Source organism: Salmo trutta, chromosome 20 (genome assembly GCF_901001165.1).
Source record: "Salmo trutta chromosome 20, fSalTru1.1, whole genome shotgun sequence".
In the NCBI taxonomy this organism is placed as follows: domain Eukaryota; kingdom Metazoa; phylum Chordata; class Actinopteri; order Salmoniformes; family Salmonidae; genus Salmo; species Salmo trutta.
The window spans coordinates 22,081,660-22,100,950 of NC_042976.1; the positions used below are offsets into that span (position 1 = coordinate 22,081,660).

General features: G+C 41.6%; 1 protein-coding gene across 1 annotated transcript; it reads right to left on the reverse strand.

Moving 5' to 3' along the window:
• Positions 1–10,956: 10,956 nt before the first annotated feature.
• Positions 10,957–19,211, reverse strand: LOC115155697 (guanylate-binding protein 1). The gene is made up of 11 exons (XM_029702592.1): positions 19,037–19,211; positions 16,330–16,534; positions 15,607–15,734; positions 14,900–15,009; positions 14,546–14,736; positions 14,099–14,341; positions 13,530–13,810; positions 13,019–13,231; positions 12,789–12,891; positions 12,447–12,640; positions 10,957–12,310 (listed from the first exon to the last, which is right to left on the reverse strand). The coding sequence occupies exons 2-11, from the start codon at positions 16,523–16,525 to the stop codon at positions 12,089–12,091; spliced, it is 1,881 nt and encodes a 626-aa protein (XP_029558452.1). The 5' UTR covers positions 16,526–16,534; positions 19,037–19,211; the 3' UTR covers positions 10,957–12,088.
• Between the last annotated feature and the right edge of the window lie 80 nt (positions 19,212–19,291).

Sequence of the window (19,291 nt, forward strand, 5' to 3'; positions counted from 1 at the left end):
AGCACATCAGACCTGAGGGGAATGTCACAAAGCAGGACCAAGGAGTTATCCGACCTTACTTTGATAAACAGATATACTGTACTATAACTGCTGAAAAAAACAGCATAGACCAGCATAGTCTAGTGACCAGCCTTTGTTGTGTTTCTCTGGTGGCCAGCCTTTGATGTGGTTTGCTGGTGGACCAGCATTTACTGTGTTTTGGACCATAAACTTTATTCACCCACAATTTACATTTAGAATGACTGTCAGGATTAGAAATAGAAAAACAGAGAACACCTAAACCAGCTAATCGGGAACAACCATTTCAGTAACGGTGCAATAAATCCAATTTACAGATTGGATTAGTTTTAGAAAAAAGTATGTTATCTTGTGTAGCATAAAATAAATTCATTGATTAATAAATCAATCAATGTACATGCAAAAACACATAGGGAAACAAACATTTTTAAGAAATCTAACTGCAACAGAGCATCCTGGGAAATATGATAATGAGAGGTGTGGTTTGGTCGACCAGCTTGACCATGGGGTATGCTATTGGCCAACAACTCAACAAACAGGTCCTGCTCTCCTTCGGTAAGGTACTCTCTCTCTCGCTCTCTCTCTCTCCTCTCTCTCTCTCTCCTCTCTCTCTCTCTCTCTCTCTCTCTCTCTCTCTCTCTCTCTCTCTCTCTCTCTCTCTCTCTCTCTCTCTCTCTCTCTCTCTCTCTCTCTCTCTCTCTCTCTCTCTCTCTCTCTCTCTCTCGTCTCTGTCATTCTCTCTCTTTCTCTCAATTCACTTTGCTTTATTGGCATGACGTAACAATGTACATATTGCCAAAGCTTACTTTGGATATTTACAATATTAAAATATAATACAAATTGTTAACAGGACAACGGTAATAATAATAACCAAGGGTCAAAATAACCATACATTGAACAATAACAATAAGCATACAGTAGAGGAAATGTGCAGGTTGATTGGTCTGTCCCTCATCTTATGGCAGGCAGTAATGTAGTGCGCTGCCAACCCACGGCTCTCTGCATCCTCCCCCAACAGGATGGGTAGTCTATCCTCATCAGAGCGGTCTTTGAAACCTTGAATGAGGGGTTTCAACTTTGGGGAAATGACACAACTAATTGTTTTATATTTTTACATTTTGTCAGGAAATGCAGATCTGTCTCAGGTTCTGCTGTTGTGCAGTGGTTGCACAGCCTTTCCTCTACAGGGAGCCAGGTTTTCCCTGTGTCTACCCTTCTCAATGGTAAGATTGTGCTCACTGAGCTTGTACTTTGACAAGGTTTTTTTTAAGGTTTTGAGTCAGTAACCAAGGTCAAATAGTTAACCACGGTGTACTGTCGATTTAGGGGGCCAGGTAGCACTGCATTTGCTTTGTGCTTGTGCTTGTGGTTTCCCAGTAAGCAATGTAGTTTTTGTTTTGACTGTGTTGTATTTGTTTATATTCTGATTGATTGGATGTTCTGGTATTTGGTAGCATTTCCTTTAATTGTTCAACTGGGTCAAACATTTCGGGTAGCCTTCCACACGCTTCCCACAATAAGTTGGGGTGAATTTTGGCCCATTCCTGCTGACAGAGCTGGTGTACTTAGTCAGGTGTGTATGGCATCCTTGCTCGCACACGCTTTTTCAGTTCTGCCCACAAATTTTCTATGGGATACAGATCAGGGCTTTGTGATGGCCACTCCAATACCTTGACTTTGTTTACCTAAGCTTTTGCCACAACTTTGGAAGTATGTCTCAAGTATGTCTCAAAGATGATGCTTCAATATATCCACATAATTTTCCATCCTCATGATGCCATCTATTTTGGGAAGTGCACCACTCCCTCCTGCAGCAAAGGCACCCCTACAACATGATGCTGCCACCCCCATACTTCACGGTTGGGATGGTGTTCTTCGGCTTGCAAGCCTCCCCCCTTTTCCTCCTAACATAACGATGGTCATTATGGCCAAACAGTTCTATTTTTGTTTCATCAGACCAGCGGACATTTCTCCAAAAAGTACAATCTTCGTCCCCATGTCCCCAGTTGCAAACCATAGTCTGGGCTTTTTTATTGCGGTTTTGGAGCGGTGGATTCTTCCTTGCTGAGCGACCTTTCAGGTTATGTCGATATAGGACTCGTTTTACTGTGGATATAGATACTTTTGTACCTGTTTCCTCCAGCATCTTTACAAGGTCCTTTGCTGTTGTTCTGGGATTGATTTGCACTTTTCGCACCAAAGTACGTTAATTCTAGACGACAGAACGCTTCTCCTTCCCTGAGCGGTAAGAATGCTGCGTGGTCCCATGGTGTTTATACTTGCATACTATTGTTTGTACAGATGAACGTGGTACCTTCAGGCGTTTGGAAATTGCTCCCAAGGATGAACCAGACTTGTGGAGGTCTACAATTCTTTTTCTGAGGTCTTGGCTGAGTTCTTTTGATTTTCCCATGATGTCAAGCAAAGAGGCACTGAGTTGAAGGTCGGCCTTGAAATACATAGACAGGTACACCTCCAATTGATTCAAATGATGTCAAGTAGCCTATCAGAAGCTTCTAAAGCCATGACATCATTTTCTGGAATTTTCCAAGCTGTTTAAAGGCACAGTCAACTTAGTGTATGTAAACTTCGGACTCACTGGAATTGTGATACAGTGAATTATAAGGGAAATAATCTGTCTGTAAACAATTGTTGGAAAAATTACTTGTGTCATACACAAAGTAGATGTCCTAACCGACTTGCCAAAACTATAGTTTGTTAACAAGAATGTGAGAAGTTGTTGAAAAACGAGTTTTAAGAACTCCAACCTAAGTGTATGTAAACTTCCGACTTCAACTGTATATATATTCCTAATCATTGAACAAGTAAACTTTTAGTACAATAGGTGCATGTGTGTGTGTGTCCGTGTGTGCGCGTGTTTAGTGCAGTTTAGTGCAGATGTATTGGAGGAGCTGTTTAATCTCACTTAATCCTACAGGGTTCTCCTGTCCTCTGACGACCTCTGCGTAGCTGCGCTGGTCCTGCTGTTGGGCCCTGTGGAGTGGAGGGGGGCCAGGTCTGGGCCGTGAGGCTTCCTCTCTGGTCTGGTAGAGGTGGTGGTCTGACGCGGGGTAGTAGGCTGGGCCCGGTCCAGTCTGCCTAAGCCGATGGATGTGGTGATGCTCTGGTGGTGGGTGGGGCCTGTGGGGTGCGCTGGGTCTGGTGGGATGTTGAGAGGGCCTGGGGATCCTTGGTGGTGCAGTGGTCTCGTAGGGGTCTCTGGGTGGTCCTCTGCGGCATGGGGTGTTTGTCTACCAAGTGCTACGTCCTTTAGAGACTTGGCACACATCCCTACTGTCTGCTTCCTCAGGTGGGAGTGGTCATGCAGATGCTCTGGGGTGATTGTTGGGCGTTGAGCAACGTGCACGTTCGGGAGTAGGCCACACCCTCTGGTGATGTCAGCGTTGACTTTCTGAATGGTATGGGGATGAAAGTCTTTGCGGGGCAGCAGAGTGGAGATGGTGATGTGGGAGTTGGGGAGCCACTCAAAGGGCCTCTCTGCTACTCTGTTGACCAGAGCTGCCTACTCTCTCCTGCTCCTCTCGCAGGTTGCCGGTGTGAATAATAATGTGGACTGGTGTGCCAAAGTCAGACTGGGACAGGATGTGGAGTGCATCCTGTGTTTTTGAACACCATATTTTGGACACCTTGTGGTGGGGGAAGAGTTTATCCTCTTGGATGAATTTCCCATTTGAGTCAATGACGATGGCCACATCAGTGGGTTTTACGGTCTGGGGCTGGGGTACACAGGGCCTGTGTACAAGGAGGGGTGTGTGGGGGTGTGTCAAGGGGGGGCAGAGAGCTTCTCTCTGTAGTAGGTGTCCCCATGTGAGCCTCCTTGTTGACTGCGGGTGTGGGTAAAGGGTTGTTGGTATGGGGGGGTTGTGGGTGAAGGTGGGTCAGTGGGGTTGTTAGGAGTGGTGAGGGGCTACAGCTTCTATCTAGGAGTCTCTACAGTTTGCTCTCTGTGCTGCAGCACCCTCTTGATGACAGACAACTCCTTTGCCATCTCCTCCTTTACTGCACTAGCTCTCTCCTCATTGGTGGCCTTTACCTCCTCAAGAGCTGTGGTAAGGCTCTCTCTCAGCTCCTGGACAGAGTTCTTCAGCTGTGTCCTGCACTGGTTGATCTGGTCCTGTAGTAGCTCTGTGTCTGGGCTCGAGGTGGTGTAGCTCAGTAACCCATACATCTAACAGAGCCAGCCTGTCTCTCAGCAGGCTGATGGTAGTGTGGTCTTGGCTCTGGTGGTGGTAGGCAGGCAGGGGGAGGATAGACCTGTTGTGTGGGTGTAGGTGTGGGCCTGGGCTCCTGCTGTTGGGGTGCCTGAGGTGAGGGGAGAGGTCGAGGTGCTGTCCTTGTCTTTTTTTGTTTCCGCTATCTTGCACAAAAGAGCTGAGTGCAGCCTCACTGCCCTGGACCATGACAGTGCCGTTCTGGTACGTTTACCGTCAGAAACCTGTTTTCCTGATCCTTCTCACTGTCCTCAAAAATGTGGATTTGCCTTCTCTTGCAGATGCCTTTCTTTGTCGCATAGCTGAAATGCCTGGTTACAGCTGTATGCCAGGCAGTAGTGTGGTCTGTGTAAATAACAGGTTTGTAACAGTCCTGTTGTGTGAGCAGCCGGGAAATAAAGTTTCCGGGTTCTCCCTCAGAATTCTGTGTCTAAAATTGATTCTTCCGTTCTCTGATTTGATTCTATTGAGAATTTTCCAGAACATGTGTGGCCATTATACATTTCAGGATAGTCAGCAAAACTAGTGCACTCTATATGTGCTCTGGGTCATTAGACACCATTAGACATGCACCTGTCGTGGTGTGGACAGGACTTGTTATTCCTGTAACTGTGTTATGGTCTGATATACTGTTGCTATGGTTACACCGCTTGGGTCTTTTCCAGAACATGGCTGTCCCTTTCAGAGGAGGTAGCAGGATGACATGTCTGGTTATTTCTGTAAAGTGCCAAGGACTGGTCCTACATGCACTCACCTGTCTTAGTCGAGAACATGTCTGTCTTTTTGAACTGTTGCTGTGGCTCTACTGTTTTCATGCCCTAATATGAAACCAAACTAAACTTAGTGCAAGGCAATAAGATAACGGTGGCTAAATGCCAGAGGGGATGAGTAATTAAGAGGAGTTTACTATGGGTGTGATGTAAGCAGGAAAAATGTATAAGAAGTATGTGCCAAGACTGGAAAGTTAGTTGTTTTCATGAACTAGCTCGGCTTTTCTTATGTCGTAATAAAAGTATATTTGAACTCACAGGCTCAGGTATTTGAGAAATATGATTGACTGAATATTTCCATGACAATTCCTGCTGGAAATTCAAAAAAAGGGGGAGAAATCTATTAGTCTCTGCTTCTGCTGCTAGTGCTGCCTCAGTGGCCATGTTGCTATGGTTACCACCAGTAAACAGTTGGAACTTGACGGTAAGCTAGTTGACAAATTTGAATTTGGCTAGCTAACACGATTAAGATTGGTCTTTTAACACACTCTCTGTCAATCTTTTCCTCCTGTGTTGATCTTGAATTCTAAAATTTGATTACCTATACATATTTTGCTAATTTAATCATGTTAATCTCACTCTTAACAACTAGAAAGTTATAACAAGTCAGGAGTTGTTCTTCTGCATGACTTCTCTCCATTGCTAAGGCCATGGATTCTCTCTCACGCATTGTGTGTTTCTGAATAACAAACGCCACACCTGAAGTTCCCTTGGGGAAAATGCAGTGCATTCAATCAACTGTTGCCCCACCAACATTTCTCCTATTTACTGAGTCACCTTGTATTAGCCTTGTAATTTTACATTTTCTTTAAACAATTTAGTAGACCCTCTTATCCAGAGCGACATTGTGAATGCATACATTTTCTGTACTGGTCCCCTGTGTGAATCGAACCCACAACCCTGGCGTTGCAAACACCATGCAACACCATGCTCTACCAACTGAGCCACACGGGACCACAATTGCCATAATAGCAGTGGGACAATAGCAGTGCGATGAGTCATTCAAACAGGTTGCTGAAAATGTTATGATGGCAATTTCTACAGTAGCTATTCCTTCAGGTCCTAGAATATATACTTTGGTCTTTGATGTTCATTTGGATGTAAAACTGGATTTACAGTTTGTGTTCAATATGTAAGCAGCCACAGGAAGACACATCCACAATAACAGAAAATGCTCTCTCGCTCTCTCAACCCATTTAGATAACCTACCCATAATAACCCTTGCCTTCGGACACACTATTAAGGGGTGTGAATGTGTGGGCTCAATGAAAATCCAATGACCTTTGTAATGTCTACAACACTGTACAGTACACTAATGGTAGGAAAAGGAAGTGGCATTCTCCCAACCATAGGGTCACACTATTAAGAAACAGATTATGTTCGCCTTGGTTTGTATTGACACTTTTCTAGATGAAGCCAAACCTTATGGGGCGGTTTCTCAGCCACAGATCAAGCCTAGTCCCATGGACCAAAAAACATAAATACAAATGATGAATGGAAAATCTCTTTTTAGTCCCGCACTAGGCTTAACGGACTAGGCTTAATCTGTGTCTGGGAAACTGGCCCTATATGACTTTATTGGGTGATTATGCAACTTCGGCCACTTTTGGCCGTGCAAAGTTTCAGAAATTAAAACTTATTCAAACACCATTTTACCAGTATTGTACTTGTATTTGATTTGTCTAGAAACTATATCTGATGATGGCTGCGATCGTACTATTCAGGAATTTATATATTTTTGTCATTTTCCCAGACAGCCATAGACAAATGTAATTTCCATCACGTCATTAAACATCGATTTTAGTTGAAAATGAAATATCATACAATTGATTTATAACGGATTTCTTATAAATTTGTACATGAACTTGTATTGAATATTATTTAAAGTGATTTTTAAGGTTTTCCTAATAATAATAATTCAACACGACGCCTGAATGTATAAACTTGCCTTGGTGACAGCTGAAAACATTTATTTATCATGAAAAATAAGATATTTCCACCCAACCTTTTTGTGAGATTATGATAACAACCATATGATTTCCATATAAAACAAATAAATGTATGTAAATTATACATAATATACTCATTTACCTCAAAATATGGGTTGTGATGGAAATGACAAGGTGTGGTGGAAATGACATATATGTAAAAACAAAAACGTATGAAAACAATATTTTATTGCAAACATTGTGAACAACAACCATTGTTAAACATTTCAGACCTATACTGGGTTGTAGGCCCATCACTCACAAAGTGTACAGCAGTTGTCACGCTCTGACCTAGGAGAGCTGTGTTTTTCTTGTTTAGTTAGGTCAGGGTGTGATAGGTGGGTGGGCATTCTATGTTTTCGTTTTCTATGTTTTGGCCAGGTATGGTTTCCAATCAGAGGCTGCTGTCTATTGTTGTCTCTGATTGGAAGCCATACTTAGGCAGCCTGTTTTTCATGTGTTGTTGTGGGTAGTTGTTTTCCGTTTTGTCAAGTGTCTTGACGGAACTGTCGGCTGTCGTTTTGTTGTTTTTGGTTAAGTGTTTCATTAAAGAAAAGTATGAGCACTCTACACGCCGGGCCTTGGTCCCCTTTATACGACCCTTGTTACAGCAGTAGCCGATGGGCAGGGCTCAAGGAAGTAGGCCAGTGTTTTTGAGAGATGGGCCAAGATAGCAGAGGGGTAATGCCGCATAGAGCTCAGTGAACAAAGTGAAACTGTATCATTTGTGGTATACCCAACACAGGTGTGGAGGGTCACCTGCTTGTGAGAATCACCAAAGTGAACTGCCTGGATTTCACTGGTGTATTTACACAGGTAGTTCTCTGCAAAATCAATATGCACAATGATCTCTTTCCCCAGATTCTCTTAATTCTCTCAGTTTGGAGTATTGGTGTCGAATGTTGTACAAGTGTTTCCCCAACTTCTCTTTCAATCCTTTGGAGTCCTCCAATAGAATCTGCAGTGTGCCACATACCTTTTGTTTTACTGTCAAATGTACAGTGAACTTCTCCATGTTTCCCTCTTTGTTTTTCTTCTCTCTCTCTAGCTTTGTTTTTCCACTCAAACCACCATGTCTGCTCACCAGCATCAATGTCAGATGTTTTAAGCTATTTTGCTTGGCAAAGGGAGCACTCTCTATACATGAGCTCTTTCTTCAGGTTCTCACAGCACAAAGACTCAACAACGTTCTCAATGTTGCTGCAGCTGATCACTTTGTGATACTGTAGTTTGTCCGCCATGAACTGGAGGTTGGCGTGGGTTTTGCAGACGTGTCCCTATCCTGGACTGTTGGCTTGACAACCCTAAAAGGACGTCTTTTGCAGAATTCACAGTAGGAAATTTGAATTTCTGAACATTCCCTCTTAAACTTCTGATAAAGGTTCTGAATTGTGCCATTCAAGAAGCGCTTCTGCTTGTTCTTCTTGTTCCTCGTTAGTGTGTCCTTTTTCCCTGTTGTTGCTCTGCTGTTGTCATCACGTTCATAGAATCTAGTGATTTTCTCTTCTGTGGCAGTGTTAATTCTGTTACACTGATTTTTCCTGGAGTATTGAAGACTTGATGGCCTGTTTTCATTTGCCCACATTGCTTTTGCTGAAAATCCAAATTCTCTGTTTGCAGCTTTGACCAGGCCATACTTTCTCAGGATGTTGCCTCTGAGCATTTTTGAAGCAACTTGTTTGTCCTTGGCACTGCACATTTTTTTATACTTTTGTTTTAACTCAATGCAATGATGCAATGATGGCATTTTGAAACAATAAAATCCTTCTAAAGTTCTTCGGAGTTCCCTTCATTTGCTGTTTTGTCTTTGTTTTTGGGGAATCTTGTCTCTTCATTTTGTTCAGTCGATCATACCTTTTTTTGTATTTCACAGCTTTCCGTAAAGCATTATCAAGTTTGACATTTGTCATACTATGATCTCTGTATGCTTTCGAGCGACCTCTTCCAACCAGCAAGTATTCGACTTCTCATTCATGTTGCAGACGATGAGGAAGGGGTATCAGGGTGTCCATCAGGGGCAGGTAAGTTAGGGGCAGGTATGTTAGCCTCATGTTCTGGTAGGTAGGTCTGCATTGCAACTGTTCTCTTTAAAGTTTGTCTTCTATTCCGTTGGTTACATTTCCATTGCCATCTCTTGTTTCTTTGTTCTCACTTTGTAAGCTCAGAGATAGATTTAACTTCTCCCTTCTCTTTTTTCTTCCAGTATCTCTCCCTGTCTTTTTGCAGATGTTCCTGGTATCATATAGGATCCGTTTTTATTTTGTTTCTATATGTCTGTGACCTCTGTGCTGTTTTATGTGGCATCTTCTAAAAATAAACACAAATACTACTTAGTTTTCAACTTGTGCACACCTTGGAGCATTTTCTAGATTCAATTCATTTAAAACATGATTAAAAAAGTAAAGTAAAAACGAATAAGTTAATGGCTTTGTGTCATTTCCACCACTTTCTGTTATTTCCACCACACTTAGGTTTGTGATGGAAATGACTGTGATGGAAATGGCATTTCTACAATTTCTGGAGAAAATTGACAGACAGCTTAGCATACTTTATTAGTATTACAGCAAGCATATCGTTTACACTAAATACATAAAATACCAAAAAAATTAAAAAGTTCTACCAAAATTAAAGAAATTATAGCCTGTTTGGAAATGACTGACAATTAAAATATTCTCTACACAAGCAATATTTACCTCGATTTTTCCATCACATCTGGAACAACTGTCCACTGCAGCCATGTGCTTCAGTGTCACAATATGTTTCCATGGTAACTAAATTAACATTCTCTTGAAAACTTTGTCTGAAGAGTTTGTCCTCAGTGAAGGGATAAAATACTTTCCCCCCCACTGTACATCCACAAGTTATCTTGTTACAAATAGAGGATATTTTGAAGACCAATGTATCCTTAACTACAACACCATTCCCAGTAATAGTTACAGAAATGGTTTACTTGCTATGACTGTGATATGACTTGCTATGATTGTGATATTTTATCAACTTTAGATGAATGCACTGACTGCATCATACCCAAAAAGACTCAATGCTGTAATCGTTGCCAAAGGTGCTTCAACAAAGTGCTAAGTAAAGGGCCTGAATACTTGTGTAAATGTATTATCAGTTTATTTTTTATGAATTACCAAAAAAAAATGTAAAACCAGTTTTGGATTTGTCATTATGGGGTATTGTGTAGATTGATGAGGGGAACAAATTATTTACCGTAAATTCCGGACTATAAGCCGCAACTTTTTTTCCCACGCTTTGAACCTCGCAGCTTAAACAATGACGCGGCTAATATATGGATTTTTCCCGCTTTCAAATTTTTTTCTCTCCAAAAAAACACATTCTGTGACGTGCTCAGTTTTTTGGCAGCATGAAGCTTTCATTAGACCAATGAAATTGCCGAACGGGTTAAGGTCAAACAGTGACGAGAGCGACAATGAAAACGATCCAATATCGGATGAAGCAATTCTGAGGCTATTCAACTCCAACACCGAAGGAGATGACTTCAGTGGTTTCAGTGCACAGGAGGAGGAAGATAGTGACCAATGACTTTCTTGGTAGGCTACTGTTTACTGCAAATTTTTAATTTTTTGTTACAAGCCGTGTTTCGTTAAAGCCTATTTATTTTTGTTACAAGCCGTGCTTTGTTAAAGCCTATTTATTTTTGTTACAAGCAGTGTTTCGTTAAAGCCAATTTATTTTTGTTACAAGCCGTGTTTCGTTAAAGCATGTGTAAAGTTCATTTGTTTCAATGTACCGGTAGGCACCTGCAGCGTATAGACATGTGCGGCTTATTTATGTTCAAAATAATAATTTAAAAAAAATTCAGTGGGTGCGGCTTATATTCAGGTGCGCTCAATAGTCCGGAAATTACGATAATATAATATTAACTCCTACTGAATTATGCATTACTTGCAGTAAAATGATACAATAAATGTTAGTTTTGTCTTGGGAACAGGAGTGGAGAAATATTTATTTCAGCATCTCTTGAGAAAATGTGAATGCGTTGTTATGACACTGTTCTGCAACCAGCCAGTATTTCAAAAACATAAAATATGCACCCAAGACGAAGTAAAGTCTTATCAGAAACATGTTGTATAGTTTTCTCAAATTTGTATTTCCTTAAAACCGGTCAACTGATGACATTTGGACATTTTGCACATGACCAATAGTTCCACTGTTTTGGAGATATTGCGTTTTCTCCCTGGTTCCTAAACAAAACAGACAACTATACCGGTGTTAACTACATTAATAATGCATTCATGCTATCTATGTAAGACATTATTCTGGTGAGCACTACAATATTTAGTCATGACAGGCGAGAAGCTGCATGTATCTAACTATAGTTGACAAACAAATGACCAATCAAATCTCAGAAATTATAATACGGCCTACCAAATCTCGAAAATTATAGACAAAAATCTTGTCTAAATTAGGGGTGAAAGTAGCCAGTAGGCTATATGGTCCAGTACGGAATATCAGCAAAATAAATGATCATGGTGGATCGAAATGCGCTGGTAGCCTACTTTTTAAAGTGATTTGTTTGACAATCAGATGAAAACATCATCACACAACACCGATATGTGAAATTGAGCCTGTGCAGACCGTGGGAAACAGTAAACGGAATAGGATGTTTACATGCCACAGTTTACCGTCTAAGATCAACATATCTCAGGCATCTTATACGGGATTCTCATAACCGGGATACAAGCTTTTTTTAATTGTAAATGGAATATGACATTTATATGCATCAACTCAAAAACAGAATACTTGAGTATCCCGAATAATAACAGGATATTGGTGTGCATGTAAATGTCGTCAGTGTTAAAAAGAAGTAGGCCTATTTGGTAATAGTAAAACAACTGCAAAACCATTTTTAAGAGTGCTATCTAAAAGCTCTACTTCATTATGATTAGGCATGCTAATTATTTATTCAAATGACGTACAAAAAAAACTAACATCAAATAAAACCTTGACTGAGTGCTTAACCTAAATCAAAGAATCAACTATCAATAAATACATATTCAGTCAATCCACGTCTATAAGAATAATAGCTCGTCATCCTCCTCGGGAACCTACATCAAAACCACTTAGACAGCCATTTCACAGCCATTCCTCCTACTTTGGGAAGTATTCCTGGAAGGAACAAGGTAGCTGCAGTCCCTACAGTATCCAGAGCTGTGCTCATAAATGAGGGTTTTTTCTCTTCCTCTTGTGCCTTCGCACCCTTAAGGGCATCTATCTCTCTTTGCATTTGGTGTGCTCTGTCATCAAACCCTTGCTGGAGAAGGTCATTCTGCTCCTGAAATTACAAGGTTTGTTTTTACACATCACGGACTGTGTCATTAAAACAAAACACATACACACAGTTAATCTTACCCCTACAGATCCTGTAGTTTTAAAGTGTACTTCTCAATGTTTGTGTTTTAGGTTCCTACCTTTAGTCTGGCCTGCAGAACTCTGTCATGCTCTGCTATGGCATTTCTACTGTCTCTCTCCATCCTCTCCATCAGCTGGTTCACATTCTCCTCATACGTCCTCTGCTGGTCTGCTCTCAACCTCTCCTGGACAACCAGCTGCTCCTCCATGGCTCGATTTTCCCGCTCAGATGCCTCCCTTTTCGCTTGCTCCGCTGCAGAGAAAGATAGACAGAGTATGTGTGAGAGAGAGAGAGTTAGTGAGATAAATATCAAAGAGAACGAGAGGTAAGCCTCCATTTGGTGGTCATTAGAATGTTGTTGCCAGGTCATGGAGTGCATATTCATGGTGACCTATATCACCTTCTGCTCTCTGCTCAGCTTCAGTGAGGGACTGGTCTGCTGACAGGATGGTCTGACCAATGCTAGCTTTCCTTTCCAAGTACTCCTTCAGTACCTCTTCAGCCTGGAACAATCACACATAATATTTAACTTTCAACATCACATCAGTGCATTCATAACTCCTTTGACCAGCATCCACAAAACATGATAATTACATAATATCCTAAAATAGCACCACCTCCCCAACATACCTTCACTCCCCTGCCTCCCTCAGATCTGTATTCGCTGGTGGCCAGTTTCAGGTCGTTGCAGTACTCTTTGTATCCTCCAGGGGTCATGTAGGAGACATCCCTTATTTTCTCCTCCAAGGGGGCAAAGATGCATTCGATTTTGGACTCGCATGCCTTCTGGGACTCCTTGTAGTTCCTCTCACAGATCTTCTCATACTCCTCTTGAAGCAATTTCTATTTTTGTGTTTGAGAGGTTGGTTCAGAATGTACCAGAACAAACCTGAATGTCTCGGTTCAGTTGAGGTAATAAATGGTGAATAATCTGTCAATGTGCCCTTGAGTAAGGCATTTAACCCTAATTACTGCTGTAAGTCGCTCTGGATAAGTGTGTCTGCTAAATGACTAAAATGTACATGTAAGTGTAGCATAAAGGGGTAGCTCACCCAAATGACAAATTATCCTCATCTTGTTAAATACATGCATCATTGAATTTAATATTGACTCATTGAATATAGAATCTACATTCCCATACCATGAGCTCCAACTGGTACTTCTGGTCCTCGTCTTTGAAGGAGTTGTTGATGAATATGGCCACAGCCTCCTTCTCCATGACAGCATGCACTTCAGACAGCTCCTCTTGGGTCTCTGTGGGGAAGGCCACCCAGTCAGCCATACCCTTCTGGTAGTGGGCCCTGGCCCTCTCGATGGCACTGGAGTTCTCAATTTGGGCCAGCGCCAACACAGCATTGTCCAGGCAGGGGATCTGCCCGCTCCGGATGGCAGACACATACGTCTCTGCCAGGTTTCCCAGCACTGCAGGAGAGGGCAGGAAATCAGCACATCTGGTAGTTGTGGTAGTGATGGTGTGATACTGTGGTGGTCAGTTGTGCTTGTATAGAAGTAAAGTAAGTAGTAGAATTAGTAGTAATTTAAGTACTAATGGTGTTGTTAGTTGTACTGGTCATGGTACTTGTAGTAATCATAATTATAATAATAGAGGAAGTGGTTATAGTAGCAGCAGTACTTTAGTTGTATTATCAAACATCATGACCTACTTTCATAAGTGCTTTCCATCCTCAATATCAGTGTTGTAATACTCACGTCTGCCGGTAACTTTCAGGCCCTGTTTCAGGGTCTTGGTCTTGGCCTCATTGAAGACGTGGTCACAGAACTCCTTGGCTTGCTCCACAAAGGCAGGCTCCAGGTCAGCATCGGTCAGCTCCTCCATACGTCTCATTTTGTCTCCGCTGGCTGGCCTCTCAAACACAAAGCACCAGCGAGGAGAGAAATAGTTCCGCAGACAGCTACGAGGCAGATTGTATGCCTGATCTTTCTTACTATGACCTTTGTAAATGAAAGGAAAAGTACATCAATCATTAATCAACAAATTAAATGTTTAACCGTGACATTTTTTGTGGAAGAAAAGCATTTCATATTTTTATATCCAACATGTCTTTTGTAAAAGTATTGTTAACTTTGGTAAATTCAATCTAGCCATGGTTTAGAATAAGAGATTAAGTTAGCTGTGCTAGCTGGTGTTCCCTTCACCTGTTCTCAGTTTAAGAGCATTCTCCAGGTACTCATTGGCTGTGATGGGTCTCCCATCAACCTCCAGGGTCAGGGTGAAATCTCTGACTGTCCACACAAAGGAAGGAAAGTAACGCAGGTACTCTGAAGATTCTTCCCCGTCTCGCTGGTTGGACTTCACCTTGATGTGCTCTGTCAGTTCTGTCACATAGCTGTAGAAGGCGGTGTTGAGGACAAAATGAACCCAGATTTACTAACATGCAGTATAGTGCTGAGCGATTAGTGCTTTTTGAGGTCGGTTCGGTTGTTGGAGATGAAATGAACCCAGACATACAACACTACACTATATTTCTTTATAGGCCTGCTGAAGGATACTGTAGTTTCTCCAGGGCGTTGTTGTCGATGGTTCCCATGCTGTTGTACACCAGAGTACTGCTGAGCAGGACAGCCAGGGAAAAGATCCAGTTGTCATTCTTCTCATCACCCTGCAGACACAACAGAAGGAACACATTGGTACTCTGTTCATACTAGAGTGAAATCAAGTCAGTAACTAAATGTCAACTCCATACGCCGTTTTATGGACTCCCTACCTAAATAAAGGTCAAAGCTGGAATCCTTAATTGAAACATTAACCAAGCCCCACCCTGCCTCAGTTTTGGACAAACAAATCTGAGGGATGGGCCTGGAGAGATGTAACCAGTCAAATTCATAGACTGAGCTAAGGGTGCAATGACTCACCATCCGTGACATCATCATTGTAGTTAACCATGATGTTATACAGAGTTTATTTACATTTACAAACATTTGAGTAAAACAAGCTTATATTTTGGGTTCTGATGGGGTATGACAGTTGAACTAAGCTCATGGATTATTATTTATTTGTTATACTCTTTAGAATCAATGGGTATATATCATACATTTATAAGTCAGACATTATATACAATTGATGACATCAGCTCTCAGTACTAGACATAGTTTATTGAGATAACATGGGATTTCACCCATAGCAATGTTATATTCTGTTATCTAAACAATCTGAGCCATAAAAGGTTTTTGACAGAGAGTGAACTTTGACCTCTCACCTTCTCCACATCCCCCAGCCCCTCTGTATCCAGCAGCACCAGGGTGTGGTCTCTTTTTTCAGGGTGAGGCACACACCACATCCAGATGCCCTTAGTTTTGGACTGGATGGTGGCTCCCAGAGCAAAACCTTGAGGACAGAGGATAAAAACGGTTCTTAGGATGGAATCAGTAAAGAGGCAGCAGGATGTAAAGTGTTTACTCAAGGCTGCTGGTTTTCAGATGAACCTTTTTGTCTAATTATACTTTATATCATACTGACAGACTGAAAGTGAAATTAGCAGCCAGTGCAAAACGGCACCCTGATCTACACAACTCATCTAGAACAAATGTGGTCGGAACAAAATGTTTTTTTGATGTTTGCTCTGCTGTCTGGTTGTACGTTATGGTGTAAAACTGAAAGAGAAACTGTAGTTTCCACAATGCAATAACAGGATGTGTCAAATTTCCAATTTTGGAGAGAAAAAAACAAAGCATAATGTGGTCAGAGCAGAACAAATCTGTACTTTGGTGCAGCATATCTGTCTCTCTAACTCTGAATGACAAATACAGTACATAAGTTAACACTTTCTGTTTCACATTTCTATTACCCTATCTTTATGAGAAATCATTATCTTATACATAATCATTCCTTAACCATATAACAGTGTTGAGCTAATGCATATTGTTATGTACATTGTTCGAACTTTGGACCATAGATAAAAAAAAATGCTTGAGTGGTTCACCTTTCCTCTCTCCAGCCAGCTTGTTCATGAGGTAGGACTTGCCGGTGCGGTACAGCCCGACCACCGCCACCACTACCACATGCTGGTCAATCTGGTCCAGGATGTCCAGTGCACTGCGGACCACACGCAGCTTCCCATCACTGTCGTTCTCTATCAGACATACTGGTTCCTTCATGGGTACTCTCTGGCCTGCCATGATGCTGTCCTATAGAAACGATGGCAAGGACACACAATAAGTTTTAATTGAGTAGGGTACTGTGTGTGTGTGTGTGTGTGTGTGTGTGTGTGTGTGTGTGTGTGTGTGTGTGTGTGTGTGTGTCACAGTCCCTACAGACCTTTTTATTGCAATTAAATGTAATGTGATCAAGGAGGCACAGGAACAGGTGATAAAGAGTGAATCAAAGCTTATCAACAGATTGAGTGGACAGTGACAAAAAAATGATAATAAATTCAGGCCCGGTCCTGGCCGTTTTGTCGCCCTAGGCCAAACAAAATAAATTGCCTCCTATACCCCGCAAAGCTAGAATAGTCCCAGAAAGCACAAAGACGTTGAAAATACGTCTAAAATAGAATTTTCCAGACATAAGAAATAAATGTAAAAAGAATTGGCTAATTTTTCGTTTCTGAATGAAAGTTGAAAATACCATATATTTTTCGACCAAATCAAGGCCGGTCTAGACTGGACGATGTCTGAACCAAACAGACGTCTATGATTGATTCAAGACATCGGTGTTGGTCCGTGTTTACTGGGATGTAGCCTACAGCAGTGGTTCCCAAACTATGGAAGGGGTCGGCGTGTGGGGTGTGGATTCGGCTATTTCAGCTACACCCGATTCTGATAGGCGTATCAAATCGAGCACACGGCCATGCAATCTCCATAGACAAACATTAGCAGTAGAATGGCCTTACTGAAGAGCTCAGTGACTTTCAACGTGGCACTGTCATAGAATGCCATCTTTCCAACAAGTCAGTTCGTCAAATTTCTGCCCTGTTCAAATGTAAGTGCTGTTATTGTGAAGTGGAAACGTCTAGGAACAACGGCTCAGCCGCAAAGTGGTAGGCCACACAAGCTCACAGAATGAGACCGGCAAATGCTGAAAAAAATCATATGTTCTCGGTTGCAACACTCACAACAGAGTTCCAAACTCCCTCTAGAATCAATGTCAGCACAAGAACAGTTAGTCGGGAGCTTCATGAAATGGGTTTCCATGGCCGAGCAGCCACACACAAGCCTAAGATCACAATGTGCAATGCCAAGCGTCGGCTGGAGTGGTGTAAAGCTCGCCGCCATTGGATTCTGGAGCAGTGGAAACACGTTCTCTGGAGTGATGAATCACACTCCCTCATCTGGCAGTCTGACAGACAAATCTGGATGTGGCGGATACCAGGAGAATGCTACCTGTCCGAATACATAGTGCCAACTGTAAAGTCTCTATATACAGTGCCTTCGGAAAGTATTCAGAGCTCTTTACTTTTTGCACATTGTTACGTTACAGCCTTATTATAAAATTGATTTAAAAATAATGCTCAGCAATCTACACATAATTACCCCATAATAACAAAGCGAAAACAGATTTAGACATTTTAGCAAATCTATTAAAAATAAGTGAAAAACCTTATTTACATAAGTATTCAGACCCTTTGCTATGATACTAGAAATTGAGCTCAGGTGCATCTGTTTCCATTTATCATCCTTGAGATGTTTCTACAACTTGGAGTCCATCTGTGGTAAATTCAATTGATTGGACATGATTTGGAAAGGCACACGCCTGTCTATATAAGGTCTCACAGTTGACAGTGCATGTCCGATCAAAAAGGAAGACACGAGGTCAAAGGAATTGTCCATAGAGCTCAGAGACAGGATTGTGTCGAAGCACAGATCTGGGCCTGGGTACCAAAAAAATCCTGCAGCATTGAAGGTCCCCAAGAACACAGTGGCCTCATCATTCTTAAATGGAAGAAGTTTGGAACCACCAAGACTCTTCCTAGAGCTGCCCGCCAGGCCAAACTGATCAATTGTGTCTCTTTTTTATGGTAGCTATCTAACATTGTTAGCTACATTTTCACCTGTCATTGTTAGATGGTTAGTCTGATGTTGCTAGCTACTTGTATTTTCGTTTCAGTCATTGGATTATTATAACAGATGAAAGCTGTATATCTTGTTTTGTTATTGCTAAATGAAGGTGCCTTCTTAGTATTTTTGCCATTGTATTCATGTTTATTATTTCCAGACCACATCTTGTATGGATAAATGGACAGTTAATTGGATAATCAAAGCTGAGTGACATATCACAGAATTGCAAACATTTAACCTCCAATCAACATTAAAGAACCCTAAACTGAGGAACTGTCTTTCTCACCGTCTCTCTAATAGGAGGACAATCTCCATAACTTTACCTACTCAATCAGTGTATAAATTCCAGAGGCATCACCCTCTAATTCAGTCTCAATACAGTACGTTGTCATACATTTTATGTCCAGCATGTAGACTACAGAAAAGTTCACATACTGGTTCTACCATAGGCTAAATCATGTGGCAGATATAGCCTATGTCAGAAGATTTCTGGTTATCTAATCAATTAATTAACCGCAAACGCCTACATTATTAAGGATGGATCAAGTATTTTTCATATAACCAGTCAACTTGCAAATCAATAGTAAAAAAAATAAAAATAATCCTAAATGTAAGCAGTGCACGGGAGTTTACCTCGGCAACGCTGTCGTGGGTTATTGTTCAGTCTGTGGTCAGCGTTAGGGTAGTAAAATAAATAAGTGACGTATAAAAGTCCCTGTGCTGCGCAGTGGTTCATTAAATGCCGCGATCACGTGCTAGTGGGAACTGGGACATTCCGAAATGTCAGACTTCCTAACTGGTTGAATCGCACGTACATAATGGTGCGTTCAAGACAACTGGGAACTCGGTAAAAAAACGAGGTCAAATCATGTCATGACGTCAGTTATC

Bases quoted from the DNA above. Each gene is read 5' to 3' on its own strand.
- LOC115155697 (XM_029702592.1), bottom strand. From the start codon at position 16,525: ATGGCAGGCCAGAGAGTACCCATGAAGGAACCAGTATGTCTGATAGAG. The intron at 15,735-16,329 runs GTGAACCACTCA...TCTGTCCTCAAG, and splicing joins GCTGGCTGGAGAGAGGAAAG to GTTTTGCTCTGGGAGCCACC. The intron at 15,010-15,606 runs GTGAGAGGTCAA...TTGTGTCTGCAG, and splicing joins GGCTGGGGGATGTGGAGAAG to GGTGATGAGAAGAATGACAA.